This window comes from Halyomorpha halys, unplaced genomic scaffold (genome assembly GCF_000696795.3).
Source record: "Halyomorpha halys isolate HHAL.00 unplaced genomic scaffold, Hhal_1.1 Scaffold46.1, whole genome shotgun sequence".
Classification (NCBI taxonomy): Eukaryota; Metazoa; Arthropoda; class Insecta; order Hemiptera; family Pentatomidae; genus Halyomorpha; species Halyomorpha halys.
In genome coordinates, this window is record NW_027109456.1 from 34702 (window position 1) to 57779 (window position 23078).

At 27.9% G+C, this 23078-nt stretch overlaps 2 protein-coding genes across 3 annotated transcripts; both read left to right on the top strand.

Annotated features, from left to right (window-relative positions):
- The first annotated feature begins 415 nt into the window (after nt 1–415).
- Nucleotides 416–16027, top strand: Pisd (phosphatidylserine decarboxylase). Of its 2 annotated transcripts, XM_014434494.3 has the most exons (7): nt 416–668; nt 942–1087; nt 3132–3365; nt 10749–10921; nt 11037–11200; nt 11296–11456; nt 13580–16027. In XM_014434494.3, exons 1-7 carry the CDS (start codon nt 584–586, stop codon nt 13772–13774), a joined length of 1158 nt encoding a protein of 385 aa, XP_014289980.1. In that variant the 5' UTR covers nt 416–583; the 3' UTR covers nt 13775–16027. The 2 variants fall into 2 exon arrangements, with proteins under 2 accessions (XP_014289980.1, XP_014289972.1); XM_014434486.3 differs by lacking the exon at nt 416–668 and having other exon boundaries at nt 738–1087.
- Nucleotides 16028–18040: 2013 nt separating this feature from the next.
- Nucleotides 18041–19391, top strand: LOC106689582 (14 kDa phosphohistidine phosphatase). Its single transcript, XM_014434638.3, has one exon. It carries the CDS (start codon nt 18232–18234, stop codon nt 18757–18759), a length of 528 nt encoding a protein of 175 aa, XP_014290124.1. The 5' UTR covers nt 18041–18231; the 3' UTR covers nt 18760–19391.
- The last annotated feature ends 3687 nt before the right edge of the window (nt 19392–23078 follow it).

Consider the following 23078-nt stretch of genomic DNA (forward strand, 5'->3'; position numbering starts at 1 on the left):
CTATGAAGAAAGTTTTGAATTTTTTGGGGTAAACTTACTCCAATAGATTAGCTTTGTTTCTGGATGGTATACCTATGTCATTCAACGATTCAGAAAATTTAGTTGTTATTCACATTACCAGTTGGTTTGAATATGTTCCACCTTTTGTTAGTACAATATTTTTACCCCTATGTATGTCAATTTATTTTTTTAGTTATACTAATCATAATAAATTCATAAATTCTTCATTTCCATAATAATTATTTTTAAGGAATATAGTTCCTGGTTCAGAGTCCCACTTAATATCTCATTATCTTACGCAAATGTTTATTTGAAAAATTCTACGCCATTCGACTTTGACGTTTTTCCGTTAGACCCAGAGATAAAGACTAAGCAGCACTGATCCTCTTTGTGCTCAAACATGTAATCGTCCGACTATATGCGTAGGTTGCATTCATTGTTATCTGTTAATCTGTGCTCCTGAAACGTCGGCTGCATTAATAATCGTCTCACTTTTTTATATTATGCTCAGATAGCGTTTTCTTTCTTTTTCTTTACCGCTGTTACAATTTTGGATTTATCAAATATTTTCTGATTTCTGTTAATGTATCATGTTAAAATGTTGGTGAATACAGTTTTTAGAAGCAAGCCATTGAGAGAAAATTTTAGATACAGATCTACGTTTTCAGGTAATGATTATAATTGTTATGTAACTAGATAATGGAAGGGCAGATAAGTGGGGGTTATCAGTGCAGTTATTGACTAGGCTAAAAACCAGAGGGAATCTTTTTTGGCAATAGACCATCAGCCAGTAAAGATGGAACTGAAGGCCTCTTCACTTTTGTCAATTAAATATTTTAAGATCCATGTAAGTTTGAGGCTGTTGGTTACTTGTCTAGGGACTCTCTGCTGGTTTCAGGTAGGTCTTTTAATCAGATTGACAGATTGGACCTTTAATGCAGGGTACAAACCAGGACTGTTGAAGAGAGTATGGGACAGTTGGGTACCGATTCCTGCTGGAGTAGGTTTATCTCTTCTTGCCTATTTGCAGTGGAGAAGATTGGAACGCGAGAGGAATAAAGGCGTGCGAGTTGCTGCCAATTGGGAAGTGAGTACCATTTTTTATTTACTCATTCCGTTAAATTATGATGACTGTATCTGTGTATTTTTATTTGATTTATTTTTGTTATAACTTAGATTTTCTAGAATGATTTCATAACAATAATCTTTATCACTTTTTACTGTACAGTGTTTTACATTATATTTATGATATAAATTTTTTTTTTCGTGTATTAGGTAATGAAATTATAAAGTATTTTTTAAATAATCATCCTGTTCTTATCTGGTGAGGATGTTTTCTCTTTGCATAATCTTTGTATGCCTCAAGTTAAAATTTTACAGCCAAAGAACTTATATGACCATAATTTCTATTATCACATAAATTAATATTTTCTTTTACTTTAGTTCAATAACATTTGAAATTATAATTCTGATCCATAATGATACAGTAATATTTCACTATTATTAAATAGTATAATATATAATTCTGGTAATTATTCTGTTAAAAAAAAAGAAAATGTTTTAATCAACTGATATTGTAATTGTAATGTGTTTTCTGCTAAGGTAGTTAAGTAAGTTATTCTATAGAATCACATTTGAGATACATAGATCCTACAGGTGGTTTGAAAATTTATCAATTGGCATATTTGTAAAGTTATTTTTTTAACTTGAACTTTCTATTAATTTATTTTAGTACCTTTTGAATTATAAAATTTCATAAATTGGTATTAAATTTTTCATATATTATTTTGCTATTTAATTAAATAGTAAAGCCTTTAGGTCTTTATATTTAATTTTATTTATGGTTTCACAATAGTTTTTGTTTTAATATTACTTTTTATTTTCTAATGTGATATTGAATATCAGCTGAATTGTTTTGACAAAAGCCTACTGTTCTGTTCACTCTTTATTAAAAAGTATATGGTTTACTATTTTCAAAAACGTTTTAGTCTTTGTCTTGACTTTAGAATTCATTTGATGTTACATATTTAGGAATTAAATCAGTATTATGTCTGTCATAAATGATTTTTATAATCAGTTATCGATTAAGAAAAGGAAAAGAAAAATAGTACTGTACTAAGCCCAAGTGATTTAATTTTTTCCTAAACATATTCCTGCTCAAGTTGAAGAAACCTTTTAAAGTGTCTTTTAACAAAGTTATAATATCTTGACTGGTATGTTTAAATTATTTTGTGTAATTATGTAATTAGCTAACAACAATCAAAACAATTTTTATATTTTTCAAAATAAGTTTCAACCCTCCCTCCTTCAGGGCCATATTCAAACTGATGTTGCTTCTGACTCAAGTTTGCTGCGCTAACACCTAAGCAATCTTGTCCACCAATTGCTAGTTTTCTGACAAATTTCAAACATTAGAAATATTATATGGCCCATATTTAAGTAATGAATCAGTGTTTGTTTATCATTACTTATATATTATTATTATATACCCCTGCATCCCATGAAGGGTCTAGATGTTTCCATAGGTAGAGGTGTCGAATATTTTTAATTTTGCAGTGAGTATTCTTTGGAGACAGTGTTATAAGCATTATGCACCAACCTGGTCATTTATTCCCTAATGTTAGGTTCTAATTTTTTAATTATGTTCTCTCAGGAAGTGCAGTCAAATGAGGGATTTGTCCTCTCAACAAAGTCCTCTCATTTTCTGTTCAGCGGAATGTCAGTGTATCTTGCCAAAATTTGTACAATACTTATTCAACATATGGAGCCTGAGTACCACATGCTATGTAGCCTCAGTCATATTATTGCATATCACACCTAGGATGGGCTTACACTTTAAAGGTTAACTATGTTAAATGCATAAAACATTTTGAAATCAATATGTTTCTTCCCCCAAAACAGACGTTTTTCTGAGTAGATTACAGAAAATATTTAGGAAGAATGGTAAAACGAGTTCAATGCAGAATTTCAAAATTTTGTGCAGCATGTAAAACACAATCTATTTCAGTCTTTCTATGACTTGAAATACTTTTACCATCCTTCCTAGATATATTAGAGTTTATGTTCATATTTTCTTATTTATGTTTTATGTATTTTTATTATATATTACTTATCTATTCTGTATGTTTCAGGTAAGCTGCTACAAAGCTTTACCACTCAGGGCGTTTTCACGGGCATTTGGATCTGTATCTGAAACCAAAATCCCTACCAAACTACGTCCATTTATATATGGTAGCTATGCAAAAGTTTTTGGAGTCAATCTCTCTGAAATCTCTGAACCTGTTGACAATTATTCTTGCCTCTGTGAATTTTTTACAAGAAGACTGAAAGACGGTGTGAGACCTGTTGACCAACATAAAGCAGTAGTAAGTAGTTGGTACATAGTAAATGCATAATGTTAAATTATGTAACTTAACATTATATATTTAATAGTTAATCTTCATAGTAATAGAGAAGATGGTGGTCAAGAAATACATAAAAAATAATAAAAACTATTCACCAATTTCCAATTTTTCTGCTCATATTGTAGGCTTTCCTCTTAGCTTCAAAAAACAAGATACAATAAACATGAGAATATTGAAGAAGTTTATAGAGTGACATTTGGTGATATATATATCTCTTGTAAAGTATGACACTCTTTTTCAAAATTGTAGCCATCGTTGTATCTTATATATTTTTCCTTAGATAAAGGCTTGTTATGCTATAAAAACGGCAGCAACTAATCAATCAGTTTCTACCATTTTTTTGGTATTTTCTTGACTGTCGCTTGGGTAAATCTTTCCTAAATCAGATAAAATGACTATTTCCTAGTCAATTTTCGGCCACTCCAAAAAATTTTTAATATTATATGCATAGCTATTAAATAGAATGTTATTACAATTTTGGAATATATTATTTCCTTCAATGTTAAATATACTGGAATCATACCTCTCAATATTTGCCTACATTTTGGTTATAAATATAGTTCATCATTTCTATTTGATTTATTTTTAGAATAACTTCTATATTTTATTTATTTATTTCATTCTCATACTGACTCTTTGAGAGGTTTGTTTGCTAATTGCTTTATGTTTTGTACAATTAATCAATTGTTTTACATCGATATTTCATATACTACAATAAACATAATTCTATAACATTTGTGATATTATTGGAAAATAATTAGTTGACCATATGTAATTAATAAAGGAACTTCCTGGTCGACCTTCACTGGAAATATTAATAAACTTTTATGGTTTAACACGGTTTGAATATACTTGTTAAAAGTGAAGTATATAATATATTAATAGAAAATTATATTAAAACTTTTCATGACTGAGGGAAGTATTTACCCTCTCCCTCTCCCCTTTACCATGTTAGGTCATGTCGCTCTTCACCTTGGTATGTGACATGGTATCATTTTAAAAGTTAGTTTAAGTTTCTATTTATGACGTGATACATTATTTAAAAGATTAAAAATGCCTTGCTTTCTATCGTCAGTTAAGATATTTGCTAGTAGAATGTTTAACAATAATTTCTCATATGATTCTCCACATTATTATGTTAATATTACTAAATTGTTTGCTGTGAGTCATAGCCTATTTATTATATGAGATTCCCTAAATTAATTATTGCATTAATAAATCATATACAGGTAATATATTCAAATACATTTATAGAAAAACTTAATTTTTTATAATATTCTCATGATAGTAAAAATAAGTATTACAGATAATTATTCAAATTTAGATATTTTATAAAGTAATAAAATAGGTCCATTTCCTTAATTCATAGAACCACTCACATCCTCCAAAAATAAAAAACTCATTTTTCAAAAACCAAAGCATTTGTAGTTGTATCCCCTTAAATCTGACAGTCAACTGAATTACAAAAATTGTGAAATCATATTCATAAAGACCCAGATTTTGTGCAATGATGCATACTTAAAATATAATTTTAAAAGTATTTACAAGAATTTTTTAAAGATGATCGAAAGACTAAGAGGCTTGAAAATTAAAGCTAAATTCTGGTTTGATAAAGGTTTGCTCAGATTCTTAACAGCATCTGAAATTACATGTTTAATCCGGATCATCTATGTCTTTAGAAATATCAGAATTAATTATTATATTTCAATTTCTGATAAATGAGTGCTGTGGGCTGTATTATTTAGAGGATAAATAAATTAAGCAGTCTAAATATAAATTAAATCTCTAATATTTGATTATTTGTAGTGAAAATAATATATGGGATTATGCTAAAACAGGGTACAATATTGGTAGTAAAATTTTGAAGATTATATGAAATTTACATTGATGCAGAATACAATTTTTAGTTTGGCAGATGAATTGGTGGGTAGAATGGATATACAAGTGATTATTTAAGTTTTCTGTAAAATATTACTAATATCTTGCAGATCTTACCTTTTCTTTCTCTTGGTTTATCAAACTCTTCTCACTCCTTCTACCTGGGCTGGAGTTAAACTAATCAATCATAGTGCTTTAATATTTTAATAAAAAAAAATATATGCCACTCATTCACTTTTTGTCTCCTGTAGACTTAGTTCTCCTAGGTGTAGTGCCCTTACTAGTTAAGTGGCTTGCCCATAAATGGCAGGAGCTTCTTGCTCTTGCAGTGCTGATTAATACATCATAATTTTAATTTTGTTCATTAAATATTACCTGGTTCTAATGTGGAATACTAATCTGGCAAGTGAGGGCTACCTAGAGGTTTTCATTCATTCTGTTCATAGTGGGAGAGCCATGATTTATTTTCCGTACCACTGAGAAAGAAAATAGGGATTAAAATCTATACTTACTCCAAGATCCTCACCCCAATTTGCTCGGCCATCACATCCTCTTGAGAAAGTATCTAATTATTTTGTGAAATAGCAGTCTCATTGTAATATTCTCAGATGGAAATAATCTTTGATATGTCTTAGTTAGCCATGTATGACTATAGATAATTAAGAGGTCAAAAATGTAAAAATGTTTCCATATGTTGTGTGAGTTCATAATTTTGCAGCATTTGTTAGCAAGTGGCATGAAACAATAATACCAAATGGTAGGGTAGAAAAAGCTAGAGTCTACTAAACATATTGTTTGAAATAATGTTGTAGTGATGAAGAGGACAAGAACATGAGACCTCCACTCTCCTTAGGAATAATATTGAGGTTCCTTTTCATCCCTCTCTTTAGTATTTTAATTTTCCTCTTCTTCACGATCATCTCTGATTAGTACAGTATTTTCTTAGGTGTTATAAGTTTCATTTTATGTATTTTAGAAAATGTATAAAACTTACTTTTCTGTATATTATTATCAGTGTTAAACAGTAGCACTAGATAATTAGAAAATTCTAAACTTTTCTAAATTAGAAAATATGTGGAATAAATAAAGGTTGCTATCTTTTGAATTAGGCAACTATTGTGTATGTAAATGTTCAAGGTGTTTGTATGTTATTAAATTAAAGCCCTAAGAAGACGCATTATTCCTGGATTCAATAACATGGGTATGAAAAAAGATCAAGACAGCTAGCTCTCCTGTCGGTGTTGCAAAACACACTAGAGTGTATAATGATTATTTGTTATATATCTATGTATCTCCATTCATGGAATCACTGCTAGAAGAGCTCAGAATATTATGACTTTAATAAGTCATTGGTTTTGATAGGCCTAAGCCCCAAAGATGGCAGAAAAACAACCAGGAGGAAGGGTTTCCACAGAAACTGTTTCATTTATGAATAATTTTACCTAGTCCCTGAATGGGTTGCAATGTTTGTTATGTCTATTACAAGAGTTAGTTGAGCTGATATTATTTCAACATTTATGCCCTTGGCACAAATGACTTTTTATACTTACTTTGAAAGTGTAGTGGTACCAGGGTACTGACGTGCTTTGCTCTTTTCTTGACTACTTGGTCCCTAAAATTTCTCAGCTGAAAGTCAGAACACTTATAATTTGTTGGAACTCAGGGGGCAGAATTAATTACAGAAAATATTTCATAGTATATGTAATTTTGTTCCTAAATTCCTTCATCTTACATTGAAAAAGAGGAGAATGGGTTTTGTGAATGTTTTATTTCCCCTTTTATGGTTATTTTTATCTATAATGTAATAGGGATAGGGACTTGGGTATGTTTAAGCTAATTATCTAGATGTTTTGTGTCTAAAATATCAAAATCATCGACTGTTTCTTTATAATTATTTCCTTTTCAATCATCTTTTCTTCAGTTTTATGTAATGTATCGACTCCTGCAGCAGTCTTCAGGTTCATACCTGAATAATACTATTTCTACATCAACAGGTTTCATTATTTTTTGGGACTGGAAACTAGCTGTAATAAAAACTAAACATTACTTTTAAATGTTAAACTGTAAATGTATGCTTGACGTCCAGAAACAAAATTCTTAAGGTCACTATTTCTCTATGATAATTATTTTTCACAAAGAATATTAAGAGATGAATTGAGAAACCTAATATGTTTTGGAAGTGTAAATTGTTTCTTTAAAGTCATTAAATATAGTCTTGGAGTTCTTTTGTTGATAAGGAAATAAATATTAAAAATAAATCATTTGATTGAATATGTAAGTGTCTGAATTTTAATAAATTTTTGATTTAAATAAAACAAAGCTTTGGATTCAAATAACTTTATAAGTGATAAACCCTCTCCCCACCCCCCACCCTCCTGTGTTTAATATATTACTATATGTAGGTTTATATAATTATATTCAATATTCAGTGTTATCAAAGCCAAAAATTATTTTTAAATATATGTATATATTTTTCAATTGTTGGTGACTGCTATCTTTAACGAATAAGAGCATTTTTAGTTGTTTGGAAATATTCTTTTTGGATTACTGGGTATATTTTATTTTGGGTTTATTTACATGAAGTCACAACCGGGAGGCAGTTGTTTGTTGGGTGTAGTCAACTGCCTCCTGCATAATCTGGAACTGTTCCAGTGGTTTCCATTATATTGCTTTTTCACCTGGTCTACTTGGGTATGCGGACCTTATTAGCTGGAGTTGAGCTTACTATAACACTGGCTGATTCTTTTAATCCTTTGTTCCTGGTCATCTGACATTGAAAGCTGTGGCTCTTGCTTTTACAATGTCCTCAGCTTCAGGTAAACTTGAGGATTTGGTAAATGTAAAAATTTTAATATTTATTAATATAATTTTTCTCTGATTATGCTGCAATTTTCTTGATTGATGAATTCACAAATAATTTAACCAATGGAAGTATCATTCACCAACTTTAATGAAACTTTACGTATAATTAGAACTATGAAAAATATTGAGGACAATTTTTTTTATATTGGCACAGGTTCACTTTAGAGTGTAAGGCTATACTTTGTGATTAAAACATAGATTTATCTTATTGGGTAAAATGAGTTTAAAGTTTTAAAAGGAAAGTGGATTATTAGGATTACTTAAGCTAAATCTTATCTTAAAAATATCACAAATATATAAAATTATTTTTTTTAATAAAATTGACATTTTCAGTCTGAATATGGAAAATGCATACACTAAAGGATATTCTTGTATTTCAATTTTTATCTATTTCTTTATCTGCATCCACACATTCCTTTAGTCTAATTAGAAAAATCCTAAATATATTGTTTTTGTCTACAAATAATATTCTTTTTTTTGGTATAATTATATATTTTTATATTTAACTATACAATATTTTAAAAATAAATTGTTGATAGAACATTGTTCTCATAATTAGGCTTGATGAAAATAATGGCTGTCATCAGGAAATAGAGATAGAGTTAATGTCTCCTTATTTTTTAGTTTTTATTCTTAAAAATGTTCAATCACGGAGAAGAAAGGAAGGTCACTGCAATATTAAATTGTTCTCTGGAGCTCAAATATACTGCCCAGTATCAACAGGCTAATATACAAGTCTATATTTGAGTCGATTACAATATATACTTCAAAAACATGGGTATTGAATGACAGAGAAAAAAACCTTTAAAGACTGTTACCTATGTAAATGAATTCTTCAATAAGAGCAAAGAGAAATGTAGACATAACAAATGTCTGCATATTTATTATACTGAAAAAAAAATAAATCAGCAAATAATCAGGTTAAAAAATGTAAGAGTACGAGAACTCTTACATGGAGGTGAAAAATAACGTACTTTCAACCATAGAAGAAAAAAAATTAGGTTGGTTTGGAAATGTTTAAAGAATGTCCTGGGAAGACTGCCAAAGATGACTATGGAATTGGAAGTGGAAAGAAGAAAGAAAAAAAAGGATGACCCAGAGGAAAATGGAAAAATGAAGTGAAAGAAAATTTGCTAGGACATCAGGGAAGAGCCAATCATTGATTAGAGCAGAGTTTAAATAACTTATGAAAGTAATTTAGCGGAGAAAGATGGTCATTGATCCAGGTGGTGATCAAAAAAGGAACTCAAAAAGTAAAGAAACTATTTGCACTGCTTTATAGAACTCCATTTGGGCTTTCATATTGCAGGTCAACTAAAAATTAAAGTAATTTGTGTGAAGGAAAACAATATTAGTGGAAAATTCCTTTGCAAATAAATAAATAAAGGGAAATTTTCATCCTTCAGACTTTTGCCAAAAAAAAAGATATATATATATATATAAGATATATCTGTTTCAGATATTTTTTTCATAGTTCTATGAATACATGGTGTTTCTTTAAATTCAATAGATTATACTTCTGTTGGTTTATTTGTGATTTTAAATAATATAAAATCTGCTACTGCTTTGAAAGTAATTTTTTTCCATCTGTTTTCATAAGTGTTATAATAAAGAAATTATAAATTTCAGCTTTGTTCTTTACCTGAATTTTTCTTTCTATAGCACCAATTTTATCGTAGTTTGGATCATTCAAAAAATCCACTTTATAAATTTAAATAAATGATGACTATAATTCCTTCTTTTCTATTTGATGTAAATAACAATAGAAGATGATTTAGTTACCCTAAAAAAATAAAAATATCTCAATCAATTACTATTTATATTTTTTTTTTTAACCAGGGTGTATTTTTAAAGCATTTATTATTTATGAATTTTGGAATGAATTAATGAAATTATATTTTTATATCAATGGAACTTTTCTCAGACTTACTTTTTAAAAAATAATTTAATCGATTCATATTCTAAATAATTTATTAAACCAATGAAAGCTTTATTTTAAAAATAATTTGTTTTTATATATGTATATATAGTTGACTGTAAAAATTGATGTATAGGAAGATGGTCAGTTTACAACTATTTTTGTTTCTCCTTTGACCGCAACCCTGACCATCTTCCTATACATAAGTTGTTTTTATTTTTCAACAGTTGCTCTTAATACATTTATTTATTTTTTGGAGGGAGGGCATTGAGATTATAAGTTTACATTTTTAAAATATTACTTCTTTGGGTTGGAAGTTAAAATATTTATCCTTTGAGGAACATGGGAACTGATCCAAACCCTCTTATATTTGAATGACTTGGAAACTTATGCAATCACACATTTTCTATCATTTAAAACATACATATTCTATATTTACTTGCAAAATATAAAATATTTTTATCTATTCTTGTTTAATATATTAATTGTCTTTTGTATCATTTAAGCTCTGTGATGTGATTTAAGGTGTTTGCTTCACTAATAATAATTACTTAGTATAATGCTTCTTCCATGTAACTCCTAACTCTCTTCTAGTAATCTATCTCTAGTGTTTCGTCTTAGTTACTTTATTTCTATAAACTATTACTTTTCATTTTGATTGATGCAGAGATATTTATGTTGGATAGGTTTCACCAGCGGATGGTACTGTCATGAATGCAGGAAAAGTAAGTTCTTTTCAAGTGGAACAGGTCAAAGGGATAACTTATTCTTTGAAAGCTTTTCTTGGTGACATGACATGGAAGGGTTATGAAAAGCACACAGTGAGAGATATCAATTGCAATGAAGTTGTATTTGCAAAGTAAGTTTTAACTTTTAATTTAGTAATTGTAGTGTACAAAAAAACTTAACTGTTTGTTTTTTCTCTCCTAAAAAAAATATATATGACTTATTTAATGACTTTTTCATATTATTAGGGACACAAAGACTCCTGACAATTGGATTGCTTACAAAAAGAGTTTGCTTCATGATCCTATAAAAAATGATCTTTATCAATGTGTGATTTATCTTGCACCAGGTGATTATCACCGTTTCCACAGTCCTGCTGATTGGCATGTTTCATTCAGAAGACATTTTAAAGGTTTGTTCTTTTGACATTTTCTTCAACTTTGAAATAAATAAATAAAAATTAATTATATAGACCTTTAACTAAAATATTTAATTTTTTTCTTTAAGGTGAATTATTGAGTGTAAACCCATCTATTGCTCAATGGATTCCTGGATTATTTGTACTTAATGAAAGAGCATTATATGTTGGTACATGGCAACATGGATACTTTAGTATGACAGCTGTTGGAGCAACAAATGTTGGGTCCATTAGAGTTTATGATGATAAGGTATGTTTTTTTTATCAGTTTTCGTTTATATGAATGATTAATAAAAGTTAAGATCACAGTCCTTGAACTGTTTTATAATCACTTCTGTCCAGTTGTCGGTTTAGTGTTAGTAATGTCTGTTTCTCTTGGAATTCTCACCATCATCAATGTAGATCTTAAGAATATGCTACAAATGGTAAAAGTAAAGTCGGGAAAGTGTGTTTTTGGGGCCAGAGAATAAAATATTTTTAAAAATAGTTCTTGTCTCCTTACAGTGCTGAGCTGTAGTGAAAAACTAGCCAAGAAGTACATTTCCCTTAAATGACCCACCAATAGAAAAGTATGGCACATTTTTTTTTTTTTTCACGGTGAATGTTTTTTCCCTTTCTTATTTTGATAGAATACAGAATTGGTTTTTATTAAAGCAATTGAGCAATTCATCAAAGTTGGAGATGTTTTCAATTTTTTTAACAGTTTTTAATGTAATGTGTTTCATAATCTAAATAAATAAAATGGGTTTAAAATAATAGGATAATATAATTAATAGTTAATAATATAATTTAATAGTTTCTTAAAGCTCTTCATAAAAAAAAAAAAAGATATCAATTTTATTATTCGTTTAACATGTGTAACATTCTTCTTTTACTCCCCTGACTTTATAGTAAAAAATGTATAGCTCAGTAAAAATTTAACCAATTTAAAATATTGTTATCGGTCTAAAATTTAAGAGGGGGGGAGGTTTAATTTTCTTGCCCTAAAAGTCATTCAATTTAAATACCAGAATGAAATTCAATAAGGTTATTTCCCCATTTCTTTGTGATAAGTGTATACTTTTGCCTACATTGGGACTTCTGAATTTTTTTAGCTAAAAAATGAACCAATTAATTATTTTAAAGGATTTTCTGTAGAGAGGAATAGTATGAAATATTTTTGACAAAGTTTCAAATCTTCACCTTCAAAATTGAATGATCAATAGCCTTCCATAGCCCAACTTTTAAAATTTTAGTCTGCATTTGCCCCTGACTTTACATTTTATGAATTTATGTGGAATATGCTAGAGAAAAAAAAAAGATTTTTAATTATAATAATAATTATTATAATATAATAAATAATAAAGGCCTGTGAGTTGCAGGCCTACCTTCTACGCCATAACCTCTGATGATGACCTGAAACTCAGGTTGAAATGTCGGCATAAAATAAATAAATATGGTTTTGTTTATTTATGTTGTTCTTTGCTGACCGCACCCCCGACAAACTTCTCCAATCTTTAATTATAATAATCCTATATAAGTATATTCAAATATGATCAAGTAGCAGTCATTTTACCATAGCAACTACATTGGATTTAAAGTTTATATTTCATATATTGCATTATTGCAATAGATTGCAATTGGCATAGGCGTGAAAAGGATAAAAATTCCATGTAGGCCATCATTATATATTTTTACCTTAACTTTACTTCCTTAATATACCATTGTGTATGTTAAAAATTTCTCATTTTTGAGGCCATCGTTGTATATTTTTACCTTAACTTTACTCCCATAATATACCATTAAATTGATTGACCCTTAAATTGATTTTTAAGTGCAATGTTTTCATCAATTCCTAATTCATGTAGTTTAAATAATGTGTACGTTAAAGATTTCTTATTTTTAAAACTCCTTAACTTTAAAAAGAAAGGAGAATATTTCTGATTATGATTCTCAGAAGTTACTTTTAAGAATATCTATAAAGGACTTACCTGGACAAAGCTCCTTCAAACTTTCTTATCCTCAATTATTGTTATTATACTCTTCAGATAGAGTATGGAGACTGTATTTTCATGCTTATAAACACCCACTAACAACGTACACTGCATTCCAGAAATTTAATTTATTTCTTGTGTCCAATTTTTTATTTACAGTCCTTTTTCTTCAGATCATTGTAAATCTGTTGACGTATCTTAGTGGTCAGCCAATCTTTAAATAAACTATAAAAGGTTGGCTGGCCAGACGGGTTTCATCGGTTTATGAAAATAAATAATTTCATTAATTATACAGGTACAGATATAATTATTATTTTTAGTTTTATGCCAAAAATTTTTCATTTAGTATTAGTATTAATAAAATTATGTTTTTAATAATCTGTTTTATCTTCTATTTTAGTCTCTTCATACTAATACAAAGTGGTGTGATAGTAAAACAGATACGCACTTAGATCTCAATTGGAAAAAGGGTAATGAAATTGGAGAGTTTCGAATGGGATCGACAATAGTTCTATTGTTTGAAGCTCCAAAAGACTTTCATGTACAAATTAGTCCAATGCAGAGGGTGCAAGTTGGTGAAGGAATAACAGTTTGACTGCTATGACATTAGTTTTAAAAAGTAATGACTGTTTTGTAAATATTTATATATTTTGATCTAATGTTGAGAACATTAATTTAAAAAAAAACAAAAAACATTATAACCCGCCTATTATTTATTGGTGCTTATTTGATATGAAATTTTCGTTTTGTGAAGAAATAAAGTTTTCCGATTATATGTGTTCGGGAATAGTCCTCTAGATTTAATAGTTTCTTGAAAGAACTATTATAATGAGTGCTGACTTGTCATTGTACATAGACATTTTTCCCTCCATTGGCCTCTGAATTTTAATTAATCAGCTTATAAAATTAAATTTTTTCTTTGGCCAAAAGTTGTCATATATTAGTCATGATATTTTGACAAATCTTAATGAATCAACCAAATAGTATTTATGACAAATTATAAAAAGTATTTTTTAAATTTTATTTTGTACATTCAATAGTTAAATGATATTCTTACTAAAAGTAATAAAGTATTTTTTGTTATGGTTAAATTGATTTTTAAGTGCAATGATTTCATCAATTCCTTGTTAATATAGTTTAAATAATGCTCCTTTCAGCTATTGAATTTTCCATACTCGTTTTGATTTTTAACTTTGTGGCTATGTTATGTATATATTTGCTTTAAAAAATGTACAGAGTATAAACCTAGCTGGAAATATTATGAAGATGTTAAATTATATCAATTTTGTATTGTAATCTTGTTATAAGTATAAGGAAAATTACTTACATTTATATTTTTATATGTAAAATAATTGTTATTTCTTTCTTCATATCTTTTCTTTACAACTTTCTTTTTTTTTTTGGAAGGTAATGAATGTCATGTCATGACATGCTAGCATTGAAAAATGTTTTTTAAATAACATTAAGCTTATTCATTATTTGTTGGTTTATTCATTGTAAATGGAGTAATTAATCTTGATATTTTTATACTATTGGTCATTGATTATCAAGTTTAAGTAGCAAAGTATATTTGTAGGAAGACAATAAGGTAAAATTCATTCATTATTGGCTTATTAAATATGCTCATAACTTATTGTTCATTGAATTGAAAGTTTTTAGATATTTTTTTTCACATGTTACTTTAAATCAATTTTATTGATGATTTTTGGTAGATTGCTAGGGTCTGGCCTACTGAAGCAATATACCTTATTAATTTTGATTTAAAAACAATCAAAAAATAGCATTTTATTCATTAATCAAAATTAATTATTGTTATATCTTGGCCTTGTAAATATAAAATATACAAATTGTAAAGACCAAATATTGTAAAGAAAAAGTTAATGAATGTTAGAAAATATTTAAATATAACTCAGAACTAAAAATAATATAAAACGGAACAGTTTGGTTTATAACAAATTCATTTCAGAAGAACTCATTCTTTTACCAACACAAGGTTAGAAGAAATGTGCACATTCCACTGAAGTAATTTCATTTATTTACCTATTGTTCAATAATTGTGAGTGAACAATCATTAAATGAATTTTTATTATCTAGTAGGGGAATAATTTTGAACACTTTATTTTCTGTAAAGAGTGAAAAGCTACAAATTAATGTTATTAAGGCATATGACTGTTTATTACAGTGACATGACCATTTCGTGAGTCAGTCTAGTATTATTTGTAGGTTTTGTACATTAACTAATTCAAATCATGATAGTTATTACATGTCTATTTTTAATATATATATGTATATATAAAATTTTAATACCATTAAAGATGTTGCAAAATCGATCTAACTAAAAAGGAGCAATATTTTCGTACTTGTAAATAACATTTTTATCTCACTTTGAATTAGTTATGTAATTTATGAATTATGTTCCTTGTGTTATCATACTGTGTTTGAAACAATTATTAGTAAGTCATCTGGATCTTGAATAATTTTCAATTTAGTTATAGAGTATTGTATTAATATTGTATTTATCAACAAAATTAGATTATAATAATCGCTGAATAGTTATTCATAATTGCTTTGGAATCATTGTTAAAAAAAAAAAAAAAAAAAAAAAAAAAACTTTTGAGTTATAAAGGAAATAATATTTTTATACATTTGTTAATGCCAATTACTTAAAACTTTGTTACATAACCATTCTAATTCTAATTTAGAAAATTGGATGTACACAATCCTCTAAAAATAATTTTGCTGCAACCTGTTTCATTATTTTGTGGAAAACAGTAAATTCAAGACCTTACCAAATTCTGACTACTATGTTGGGTAGTAACCTCTTTTGAATTAAATCACCTAATAGAAACGAGTCATGAACTCAATAATTTTTAATGACTATAAGTTTCTAATTATTATTTTATTATTACATAATTTGTTTGAAATTTTTCTTTTTTAATTTCTTACAAACTTATGTCTAACTATAAATTAACTAAATATAAATTATAGTTAATAGCACAAATTTATTTTAATCTTTGTTCAAATTAGAACTAAATTTTAAAAAAAATTAGACTATTTTTTTTTTTTTTTAACAAACTCCTATTTAGTGATTATTAATTGTTTTGTTATAATTTGAGAATGAAGGCTCAAAGATATATTTGTTCTTATGAACAATTTTCCCAAAGGAAAATATTAAATGCATATGTGCCAATTGTATAAAGATGTTGGTAATTTTTTTATGTAGTGAGATTTAATTTATATGATTGGTGTCTCAGTTCTCCTGTGATATAGTTGTTACATGTAATTTTTTATGGAGAAATAAATATTATTAAAAAAAAACTAAATTTTTGTTTTATTTTTAATCATCCTATTATTCTTAAATACAACAGAATGATGTTTTATAAATGTAGAGTATATATTGGAAACTCCTGCTGAACAAGGATAGTTTGATCAGAAGGTTTGCTGCAGTGTTATTCATACTAGAAAATGAAGCTAAAAAGTATATAGTATTTTTTCTTCAAATATAATATGAATTATTTTTTCAAAACATTTTTTACACACTGTTATTTAAATGTAGAAAGTCTTATACAAAGTGAAAATAAAGTATTTTAACTATCAAAAATTAGGATTGTGAAATTCGGAAGAAACAATATGGGCTGGGTCTAAAAATTTGGTAATTTTAGATGAAATATTAAGAAATTTAAAATAAACAACATTCCTCCTAAGCAGAGTCAGAGGTTTTGTTTCCAATATATGAACAAGGTCATGATAAACAATAATCGCTTAGGTCTAATTTCCTTGAAAACTGTTTTAATTCATAATTTTCCTTATCTCAAACCTATTAATAGAACAGTAATAAGAACTATAAACTAATGTTTGTCAAGAAATTCTATTGGATGATTGAAGGGATTTTTCTAGTTATATAAGATAATACAAAACCTTTTTTATATTAAATTTGCCAGTGTGTGTGTGTGTTAAAGACAAAACTTTCATTGCTTAAAACATTTAATTCGAGAACAATTTCCCATTGAAATTGACCGAGCCAATTAGGAGTAGTGTAAGTGTCATTTGTATCATTGTTAATCAATATTTATTTCCTGTTAGTCCTGTAAAATAAATCTTAGTTCTCAACAAACTTTGCATTCTAGTCAAAAAATACACAGACCAACTTATGGACTTAAGTGGACCACCTATTAGGTTTTCATTAGTACCTCTTATTTCACATCAATAGGATTAGGGGTTCTTCTCAAACTTTTCAATCTCTATGATTATATCTCAACCATAGGAAATGTTCAAAAGAATAGTCAAATCAAGAGATTTTTTTTGTAAATAAGACTTGTGTACTGATGCAATAACACTGATTTCGTTTTGAACTAAGATTTTTGTCAATGACTATGAATGTTTTGATGGACCAGGGTGTGGGCAGTAATAAATATACTTCAGATCTTTGAATTTGAAATTTATTTTATTAGTAAATAATTTGGTCATTCGCTATTTTCTACAATGTTCCCACAAAATGCAAAACACACAATTCGGAACCTGCTGCATAATAATTAGGAGCATTTAAAAATAATCTTTAAGTCAACAGATTTTAACAAGTTTCATGAGAATGTTCATTCTCTATTTAAGCAAGTGTTGCAAGCAGAAGTTGACAGCTGTGATGTAATTAAAGCAATAATAATAATAATAATATAAGTAGATTTTGAATTTCCCATTCAATCCACCATTGGTGTTAGTTTTGTGACTAAATTACTTAAATTTTAATTAAGTGTCTTTCATAAACTGATGATAACTTATGAAAACAGATTTTATATTAGTATATACGTAAATTTATGTTGATAATTCGTAACGGAGGTTGTTATTTACTATATTAAATTAAATTGCAATCAGAAATTTTAAAGCTTAAGGTATAGCTTAAATCAATTAGCAATTAAATCTTGCTCTAAAATCTCGTAATAGTTACTTCCGACCATACTAACCTTTTATGCTCCAAGGTTAATGATCTTAACGTCTTTTAGCACAATTTATTTTTAACTGTTATATTGGTTGTTTATTACGATTAAAATAAACATTATGTGGGCTCGGACTGTTTTAGGCAAATGTAATTCGTTGGCATTATTTACCAGGTGTAACCTCCTTGGGTCTGTTCCCAGAATCTCAAGATTTTACGAAGATAGACAAGCACCTACTATTCTCAGTTATCCCTATTTATTTTTTAAAAATAGAATGTCCACCAATATGTTGAATGCCGTACCTAGTGCTGAAATTGATCCTGATGGAACATTCAAATATATTCTTGTAAAAGTGTATGCACCTCAAACCCCCGATGGAACAGAACCATGTAAGCTAATTATTCGTGGAAATAAAAGAGGTCCATATCATGCAGATATATATGACGAGACAGTCAAGAAGTTAACTGAGCTGAAATTGGACTCCGAGTGTATTGGGGGAGGTAAGATCCTACACAATTCAGCAGAGAAGAAAATAAATATCTTTGGTTCATCTCAGGGATTCGGTAAAGCTGATCATGAAGTTTCAGCACAGATTCTAAAGGAAGCATTTCCTGGCTATGACATTACCTGGAAGGATGATGGAAATTGAAAATCAATTACTTTTTCTTTGTTGACTGTGCAAATGTGTGTGAACAATTTGAATTTCTTAACAAAAATAATTTATTGATACAGGTAAAGTTAAGTATTTAGTTTCTTAGTTAATTAATTAATTAATTAGTTAATTAGTTAATTAATTTAGTTTCTTAGTTAAGGTAATTAGTTTCTTTCTTGTTTTTATTTGAATAAACGAATCCTAGAATCATTCAGATTGACTGAGACCTGTCATATCATTTTTTTTTCATTTTAAGAAACATTTGGTGCCATCTATTCAGTAGTACATTTTAGAGGCACTCGGCTGTAAAAGATAGTAACTAAAAAAATGAAAACTTATAATGGTTAAATGTTTGTTTAATACAACATTTTACTTTCAACCAAGAATTACTTACCACTAAGATTATTCTTTTAAAAATACTAATTTCCATTTAAAAAAAAATGTCAAAAATCTATGAAATCAACCCTAATTAATCTGGTGACACTGATAACTTCAAATCACAATAAATACTCGATAACATGTTTTATATCTGATTTATTATTTGAAAGTAAAATATTTTTCTCGCAGCTATGAAATGTGATTAACAAGTATATAGAAAATAAAACATGACTGTATTTCTTGTTTGTTTACCTGGCCTTTTATATAATAGTGTTCCCTTAACAAAATTCACTGTAAAATAAAACACCTCACTTTGAAAACCATAGTAATAACATATTTAAGCTCTAAAATTCTGTCATCAGTATTAAAGCCAACAGTAAAATCATTTTAATATTATTACCATTTATTTTTTTTCTATATCTGCAGGTCTTGATTACAAAAGATTTTTTATTTGAGTTACTCCAATCATAAAAATCCTAGGTCTATTAAGATCCTATTCAGGAGCTTTTGACTGGTTTTGTTATAATTATTTCCCAAAGTGTCTTGTAACTCTTTGGAGCTATGATGGAGACACACATATTATTTAAGCTAGATGTTTTTGTTAAGTAATAAAAAAAAAAAAAGCAGTCGTTAAAACTGCTTTAAAATTTAACATGCCAGAAATACTTCATGGAAACTTTGAAAATTTAATTTCCATATACAGTTTAACTGATACTGTGTACTTCCGTACGAGTGTTGGTATGTTATATGTATCTCTTACCTTGAAGAGATATCTTGTTGGAGGTATCTAAAAACTTACCATACAGGTCAAGAACCCATTAACGATTCTTTATCTTTGAATAGTGCATTGGTTGACAGTCGTGATCAAAGGTTTAAAAAATGTTTTCTTAAGAGTAATGTTTTACTTCATAGTGTATGGCTATTAGTGAACAGTGCCATAATAAATTATGGCTTCATCTCACATTTATTAATTTATAAAAGTTTAACATTTAATGATGATGATTATTGTTAAGGAGTTATTTATTTATTTTTTAAACATTATTATACTAATGTATTCACTCTGGTTTAATCATACCAAATGTATGAATAACTCTCTTTATAAAACTATTCTTAGGGATATTCATTTCTTAGAGGAGTTGTTTTTACTAGCTAATTATTTTCTGAATTGAATTATATCAATAGTTCTAGAGTTATGTAAAGAATAGTAGTGTACATAGAGAAAAAAAGAAAGCATAATTGATATGTTATATTTTTTAAATCATTACTAAATACTACAGCATCCAAATATGATACAATTTTTTTTAAACTATCTCCTTATTTTTTTTATAGATATATTCTAAAATGAACTACATATTGATTTATACACATCATAAAACATTATTACTTATCATATGACCCTGAATCATGACAACTTTTTACATCTCCGAAATACTAAAATTTACTTATATTTTAAAGATGAATTGTTCAGCATATATTGTAGCTAGTTTTAGTTCTGGAATAGAAATGACAGTATGATAGAATTTGAAAATAATTATAAATATTAAATTTTCATGTTCATAAAGATTAGATTGATAATGTCTATTTTGAAATCTAAATACTATTCATTTTTGAAGAATTAAACACATGAGACTATATAATGACCAAGTGATCTAAGTGCTAAAATGAATGGATTTAAATCATTTAGAAGGAACAGATTGCTCCATATTTTGGTACTTGGTTCAAATTAATAGGCGTTGTTTCTGAAGATGAATCTATTTGGTATGACATTGGTAATGGCACATATCCCAATATCCCACATATCCCTAATACCAAAACCTACCAACTACAAATGTTATACAATGCAGTTTGGGGGTTATTGAATTACAGTTGGAATATGTTGTTTTGGTTTTAAAAAACTGCTTTACAAATTGTTGGTACAAAGATCACTTGGCCTCACAACACCACTTATGTAAAAAATAGTGAATAATATGTTCATTTTAGTATACAATTTTAGGTATTAGTTAATAATTGAGGTATTTTAACTTTTTAATAAAAATATCAGATATTTACATTTTATCTTAACTTAACTAAAAATTATTAACATTTCATTTCTATTTTCTAAATTGCTTCTCCACTATGTAATTGTTGCCTTATCCTTTAAGAGTACTGATTTCATATGGTGCTAGACACATGAAGCCTACCCACCAAAAGAAATCAGTTCTCCTTTGGATATCTCTACCTTCCGGTTCTTGTGGAAGACAATTGATAATTTATGTTTATCTGTGGTGGATAAAATGGTCTTCAGTATCTGCAGGGTTCCATAGATTCCTGTGGGAGCTTAGTTAACCTTTCTTCAAGGCTTCATTTAAAAAAAACATTGAAATTGCACTAAAAGGATTCTTGGTAGCATTGCTCATTCAACTAGCCTATTGTTTCCCTGCTGAAAAGAAGTTAATTGTTTAAATTAAAAAAATATATATTGTTCTTTTTCTCCTGACAAAAAAACTAACTATTTCTATTATCGGATTTCCTTAGCATCTAAATAAATTCAATAGAACTGGGCACATTATCAGAAAAAACAAGCTGATTACTGAATTTTGAGTCAATATTTACATTAAATAACTCTTTATTACTAACGAATTTTGAAAGTGCATCAATAAAAAAGTGTTACAAAACTTTGCAATAAATAAAAAAAAATGTAAGCTAATTTTATTACTTAAAGGAAAAACCAGATGGAACCAATTTCCCTTTGTTTCTCAAAATTTAATAGAGTTCATCTTAATAAAAAAAAAAAAAAAAAAAAGTATTAATGATATATATTGATCAGTAGTATTTTATAAGTACAAATATAAGTATAAATCTGCTTTGAGTATTTTATAAGTATAAATCTGCTTTCGGACTATAAAGGTAGAAGTCCTCTTACATTAAGCATGATGAAATTCTGTTCACTTCTTTTCTTTAATGAAACATATTAGGTCTATTGGTATCTAAGCATGTATTTATTAAATTTTTCATAGAAGATGAATGAGTTATGTTTCCTGAACTGACAAGTTATTCAAAGATTACAAGAATGCAAAATTTAAACCAATTCTTACCATGTTATCAAGCTGACAACAATTTCATTAATGACAAATTTAAAAATACTTTATTATTTATAAGGAAAGTTGACTTTAGCACTTAATGTAATGTAGAGAATTATGATGATTAAGAAAAAAATTAAGAATCAGAAAAATAACTTTATTCAAATTAAAAAAATTTAAAACTTATTCAATGAGCCAACTTGTTAGTTTCTTTCCCCTAAATTTATCAGTACCAGAGCTAATCATCTATATATTTGTTTAAATTATAAATAATGACCAAAAAATCAATTTTGCCTAAGGAGCTGAGATTTTAGATCAGCTTAACGCCAATTCTTGAATAATGGAATTGAAAGTCGTATTGATTTTTATTGACCTGACGGCTCTTGAAATAAAAAGTGGTCGATTCGTACTTTTAAGGAAAACAATAAAAATTAAGTCTTGCAGTGTTGACTAATTAAAATGTACTAACCCAGTTATCTAAGTAACGAAGGTATCCCTTAAAAGTTAATTAATACTGATCTTAGAGGTGGACCGAAACGTAGATGGAAGGATTTCGTCGAAACTGTCAGTGTAGATTAGGGTTCGGAGAGGCGTTATTGGATAAAGTTGTGATGATGATATCGGCATTGAATCTTAGGGTTCGCCTTTTATTATTATAACTACCCCGGTTATCAACCTTCCTAATTCAAGGGGATGGCGAACTGTAATTAGAAATGTGTTAAAATATTTATCCGTGATACTAAAAAACCTAGGCGAGAAAAATACATTTTATTCCTGAATTTTCGTTTAGATTCTTGGTTCCAGGAAAATATAAAGTTCAAGAAGGAAAGTCCTTATTTTCAAGAAATACTAAAAGTTTTAGCAAGAAGTTGATTAATT